Source organism: Astatotilapia calliptera, chromosome 9, assembly GCF_964374335.1.
Source record: "Astatotilapia calliptera chromosome 9, fAstCal68.1, whole genome shotgun sequence".
Taxonomy (NCBI): domain Eukaryota; kingdom Metazoa; phylum Chordata; class Actinopteri; order Cichliformes; family Cichlidae; genus Astatotilapia; species Astatotilapia calliptera.
Window position 1 is genome coordinate 8,903,103 of NC_137430.1, and position 6,484 is coordinate 8,909,586.

Genomic DNA, 6,484 nt, shown 5'->3' on the forward strand with positions numbered 1-6,484 from the left:
GCAGTTAAACTCATCAAACTTAAATTGTGTTATTTGTATGTCTATGGGGATATATTCTGTGTAGGTCTTTAGTGCTAATGTTTTAGCCGTTGGCTGTAATGTTAGCTAGTTCATGGCTATAGGAGTCTGGGTCAGTTGTAACAGCAACAGTCTGGGTTAGTTGTAACAATAATGCAGATGTTACAACTTACCACACTATTACTTTAACTTATATTAAACAAGTTGGGGCAACGACATCAGCAGAGAGAGGTTCACTGGTTGCATTTGTATATGTGGTTAATGCCATTGGCAACACAATTCCTCCACTGTTTGTGTTCCCACACATACATTATGCAGACCTCTGTGTCAGAGATGGACCAGTAGGAAGTACTGGTAGTGGAAATAAATCAGGATGGGTGCAAGAAACAGATTTCCTCATCTTTCTGAAGCACTTTGCAAACCACACCAAGGTAAGCCATGATAAAAAGTAATGGAATTGCGGTGCTGGTGAACAACTACATTTTTCCAGCTTCATTGTTATGTTCAAAATTGGTGCAAGAGTTGTAGGTTATAATGGCCACTGAGCCAATGAGGCCAAACTCAAGGAAGACCAACCAAAATTAATGAAATATTCAGTTGCAGAAAATTCCATAATTTGTCTTTTTTGGGGGGTTGGAATATGTTCAAAAGCTAGATTTCTGCATTCTGTCACACACACACACACACACAGCTACATAAATGGCTCTAAGTGCATTCATGTGTTGAATAAACAAAGATTACATGTTAATGTTTTGTTAGTACCCTTATTTCATTGTGTTACATTTCACCCCAGGATATGTTACAACTAACCCAGACTATGGGGTTAATTGTAACATTTCACTCTTTGTGTTTGAGACCACACCATGCAATGGGTAATTGTGCTGCAGAGAAAATAGCTGCACTATTTAATAGCCGAGACATGTAAATACTTTGCATTACATTTTGAATCCACTACCTTAAAAGAGCTTCAATTTACAGACAGAAATGTCAAAAATGTTACAACTATCCCCGGTCTCCCCTATAAATAGATAATAATTTGGCAGTGCGTAATTTACATGAGTATTAGGATAAGCCTTGTCTGGTTCTCGGATTAATAATGTTGATTAGCTCTGAAAACATTTAAGCAGTGACTCACAACCAGCTATCAGGGGTATGTGGAAAGATTAACACAACTATTAGTTATCAAATATCAAAAAGACTTAGCAGACCCTAACCCTAAGCTAATTAAAGTAAATGAAAAATAGACCACTAGCGAAAAAAGTCGCAAAAAGATAGTAAAAGAAGAAGTTATAACTCGCTAAATGTGGCTAACAGTTGACATGATTAGCTTACAGTGGGGACAAATTCAACTGTTAGCTAAACATGATGTATCGACAGCTGAAATACCATAATTTGCTAAAATTAAGAATAAAAACTTTACATTAAATGGTTGTAAATAATGCTAAAAGTATGGCTAGCCTAGCAGTCAAACTGTTAAGTAACATTACCGGCTAACAGCTGAAATAGCAAGATAATGTTTGAATAACTGGAACCGTTGAAAATGATGAACTACAAGTAAAAATGAAGATGTTAGCCAGACAAAACAGATCAACATGTGAAATTGGATGACATAATGACATGAAAAGCTGTGAAATGGAATAAGCTATTAATTTAACTGAGAAATAATGATATTTATGGAACCCAGATCTATGTTCAAATGTGTCACTGGTGATGAAGATGAACCTCTTTCATCTGACTGTGAGCACTAATTGTTGAAACATCTCATCTTTATTCCAAAATGAGTAGCAAACGATGACACCACAAATACAGATGCTGTATGTAGAACTGCGCCGTGCTGTTTTAACCACTAGATGGGGCTGCAGAGCCGGTCCATTGCTGTGATGCTGGCAGGCTGAGAGAGCTGCAGCTCAACACTGTTTGGATAAGATAAACACCAGAGAACCAGACTGAAAGACTGAAAGCAACCGTGATTATTCATGAAAATAAAACAACAAACGATTTGGAGCATTAAACTGAAATGTGAGATGGAGGGACGCTGTGTTTACATGTGAAATAAACTTTTTCAAACTTAACTATACCACCAAATGTGACAGTTAATGCCTCCACACAAACATTAACACTACTCAGAGCTATGCCAGTTTTGTAGAAAATGACCACAATGTAAAGAGACCACTGCCCATCTTGAAAAAAGTTACTTTCAACTTCAAACTTTATTATCTTGTTCTTCGCTGAGAGCAGGGATCATTAGGCTGGCAGTGATGCAGGATTTATAAAGCTGACTTACACTGCCAGCAGATGCATGTCCATGCTGCATTTACAGTGTGAGTGTAGAGGAATAAAGCAGGAACAAAGCAGTCACTACAAAGCCTACTGTCACCATTGACCAGCAAATCAAAGGCATGTCTATGCTGGGTTACAGTGTATCATCTTATGCCAGCGCACTGGGTTAATTGGGACCAAACCAGATAGATACATTTGTAGCAAAAAAAGAAGAAGAAGAAGAAAAAAAAGCCTCGATTAAGGGGCTTTAAGATGTGAGATCATGTGAACAGACCACCTGTGGGGCTTTCATTGAGATTTCAATATCATTCATGTCAAGGCCCCTGCACTCACTGACACAGCTTGAGCTGAGGGAGAAGATGCTTCAATTGAAACCTCTGCAAAAAAAAAAGCAAAAAAAAAAAGCCAAACACAAGACGCAGGGGCTCTGGCAGGTTTCAGCTCTGACAACCCCTCCCAAAAAAGCAAGGGGGTCCCAAAATGCTCTTTCAATTGTAGGCCGTCCATCAAAGCATCCAAATGGGGACGTTTAGGGGGAACCTTGGCACATCAGACAGACACTCGTAATACACACCACCTTTATTCTAGGCTGTTAAAAAAAAGAAAGAAAGATCAAAGTTTCTCCAGATGAAAAGGGTCCGTTCCCTGCATTTATACCCCCCCATTCACCCACTCCCTCTTTTACCAAATTAAGAAAGCAGGCTTCGGCAGGCATGTGAAGAGGACTTTTAACAATTATGGAGATGCTCCAACTCAACCCCTGCCTCTAATTACCGGTCTCTGATGGTTAAAAGGGCTTCCTTTTTACCCGGGACTCTCAAAAGCTGCCATCATCAACATGGTGACCATAAGGAACCACGAAAAACAAAAAAAATAAAATAAAAAAAGATATGAGGCTGCCCAGACTGGCACACAGAAATCCTCAAAAGCACTGCACAGATATTGAGATTTGTCAAATGGTTTTATTGTCAAAATAAAGGTCATATTTGCTTTCTTCACAAAAGAAACATCTACACTTTATACAAATTTACAATATCTTATAAACTTTTCTTTTATACACATATGTACACGCTTTCTCTCCGTTGTTGTTTTTACAGAACTTTTATATAAATACATTTGTAATTACAAAATCAACGACCCATTTAAAAAAAACAACAACAAAACTATTGGGCACTGTTAAGGCTTAATTTAAACCATCTTTGACGAGATTGGAGATTATACAACGTTATCTAGCACTGTGTAGAGAAAATAGCAATAAAAATCCCCCCAAAAATGCTCTTTGTGTGAAGCTGGTTAGAAACTAAAACCTCTGCCCCCAGCAGGTAATGGCCACATTGTGTAAAAAGCCTCATTCTGTACCTCTAATACATATAAACAGGAAAGGGGGCGTGTGTGGGGCTTAACCTGTGTGAATGCCAGGTACATTGTTTCAACCAATTCTCAGTTCATTACGATGCAAATTGCTCGACACCTGGAGTGATGGGTTATCTCCCAAAACAATTAGCAGTTCCCATAAGCTGCTTTTAGTGAACCCACCCACCCACCCACTCCAATTCAAACCTGGGACAGTGGCATCTGCTTGGGGCAAGACACAGAGCTGGCTGTGCCCGACCTCCACGTCAGTCCGGTGCTCACGTCGCTGTACATGGAGCCGCTGGTGCCTTTGCTGCCCCAGCAGCACCTGGTGCAAAAAGTTCTCCAAGAGTCCAAAGTTTTCCCAGACCAGATCCACACCCCGGACGTGATGCCCACTAGAAGGCACATAAAGTATTTCAGCATAAAAACAGCATAGTCCGGAGTCCTGCGGTCCCGCTCTAATAAACAGTTAAAGCAGTTGTGCGTGACCTCCCAGCTCTGTCTGTTGTGCTGCTCATAAAAGTAACAGGCCACTATGATAGTGGCGGGCACCGTGTAGAGCACCGTGAAGATGCCTATTCTGATCATCAGCTTCTCGAGTTTGTCAGTTTTGGTGCCGCCCTGCTTGATGACGCTGCGGATCCTGAACAGCGACACAAATCCAGCCAGCAGGAACATCGTCCCTATGAATAAATAAATCACCAAAGGCGCGAGGACGAAGCCCCGCAGGTTGTCCAGGTTCTGGTTCCCCACGTAACAGATGCCAGCCACCGAGTCTCCATCCACGGAGCTCAGCGCCAGGACCGCGATGGACTTCATGCTGGGGATAAGCCAAGCGGCCAGGTGGAAGTACTGAGAGTAGCTGGCGATCGCCTCGTTGCCCCACTTCATCCCCGCCGCCAGGAACCAGGTCAGGGAGAGGATGACCCACCAAATGGAGCTGGCCATGCCGAAAAAGTAAATAAGGAGGAAGACCACGGTGCAGAGCGCGGGGCCGGTCGTCTCGTAGTGGATGTGCTCCACGTCGAACTCCCGGTTGCACGCCACCTTTTCGTGCCCGGCGATTAGCCTGACGATGTAGCCGACCGACACGAACATGTAACACGCCGAGAGGAAGATGATGGGTCTCTCTGGGTACTTGAAGCGCTCCATGTCGATGAGGAAAGTAGCCACGGTGGCGAAGGTGGACACAAAGCACAGCACTGACCAAAGTCCGATCCAAAAAGCGGTGAACGCTCTTTCGTCGTGCGTAAAATAGGGATTGTGGCACGGCATGGCGCAGTTGGTGATCTGCCCCGTCTTGACCCGGTTGTACAGCGGGTGGCGTTCCGTGTTCACCGGCACCATGGGCTCCAAACATGTGCATCCCGGCTCGCACGGAGCGGCGGGCGGCTTGTATTTCCCCGGCGTGCCGGGTCTGCCGGGCTTATTTTTCGGCGGATTGTAACCCTTACCTGGGTGGTTGGTGGGTTTGGAGAGTACCGGGGACGCTGTAGTTGAATCGGTTCTGTTGTAGTCCATGCACAGCGTGTCTGGGTTGCCCTGCACCGGCAGCAGGTCGCACCTCATCCTGTCCGGCCAGGGAAATCCGTACTGCCTCATGAGAGGCGCACAGCCGGCCCGAGCTCTCTCACACACGCTCCGGCACGGGGGGAGAGGTTTTTTGTAGTCCTCCAGGCAGATCGGCGTGTACATGCTGCAGAGGAAGAACTTCAGGTCCGGCGAGCACTGGATCTCAACCAGAGGCCAGAACTGGTGCACCTCCAGTCCCGCCTCGTCCTGCGTGTCGTGGTTAAACTGGTTGGGCATGTACGTGTAGTTGTAGCCGATTCCCTTGCACAGAGGCACGGCTATCTCCTGGCAGGTGATTTCCTTGGCTGTGGTGCAGCTGGATCGCGGAAAGAGAACGAGCGAGAGGAGCAGATAAATCCCAAACAGGTCCATCTCTCCGGTGCGTCGCGTCCTTCTCTTTCTGCTCTGGCGCAAACGGCGATAAATCCTCTCAGGCGTCTGCTTTCGCCTCCAGCCCGGTTAGATGCTGCGCGGCGATCCCATCTCGCTTCTCTCGGGATCTTGCACGGAGTTGCGAGCAATGTGCAAGCCTTGTTTACTTTAGGCTGAGGAGGAGCAGGAGGAGGAGAGAAAGGAGCCTACAGGGCGGAGAGCGGAGCTCAAGATGGCTGAGAGGAGAATCCAGCTTCTTCTTCTGGAAGCTGCTGTCAGTATCCAAAGAGGAAAAAAGAAAAGAAAAACCCCAAGTAATGTCCGATCGTTGCACGCGGGGGGAACGTGGGCCTCCTTTCTTTCTCCAAAACACAGCGACCACATTCAGTCGGCTTGTCCCACCTCTCTCCTGGTTCCCATACAAAACATCAGCTTGTGGGCGAAGCGGTGCCGATATATACGAGAGCCCGGCTGAACACACCCCCGGAGCCCCTGCTCCTATCACAGAGAGACAGGGGCGGGGCTTCCCAGCTATCACTCAAGCTTCCTTACCTAAAGTCTTATATAGCTCATAATCAGAGAAGTGTCGCCAGTTGTTTTGTGACTCCGGGTTCAGGACAGTGATGCTCGAAGTTACCGAGAGCCGCGGATCCTCGGACACTGAGACCAAACAGACATATTTTAAAAATGAATGAAGCCACCTGCGTGACACAGTTGTGGACCTTGTGTCCTGTATTTATCATTTTTATGAACTTCTCAGAGCTGCTAGTGCTCTCCAAACAAACTCTGTCTACGCAGTAAAGTCAAAAGAATTCCACAACAAGCACAAAACAAGAGCGTTAACACACATTTCAAAAATCACTCCAGCGTTCACTGTCGTGTAACT

General features: G+C 45.4%; 1 protein-coding gene across 1 annotated transcript; it reads right to left on the bottom strand.

Annotated features, from left to right (window-relative positions):
* Window positions 1-3,240: 3,240 nt before the first annotated feature.
* fzd8a (frizzled class receptor 8a) lies at window positions 3,241-6,035 on the bottom strand. The gene has a single exon (XM_026180710.2). The coding sequence runs from the start codon at window positions 5,596-5,598 to the stop codon at window positions 3,853-3,855; it is 1,746 nt and encodes a 581-aa protein (XP_026036495.1). The 5' UTR covers window positions 5,599-6,035; the 3' UTR covers window positions 3,241-3,852.
* Between the last annotated feature and the right edge of the window lie 449 nt (window positions 6,036-6,484).

What these genes read in the sequence shown, in the direction of transcription:
- fzd8a (XM_026180710.2), bottom strand. Translation starts at nt 5,598, where the DNA reads ATGGACCTGTTTGGGATTTATCTGCTCCTCTCGCTCGTTCTCTTTCCG.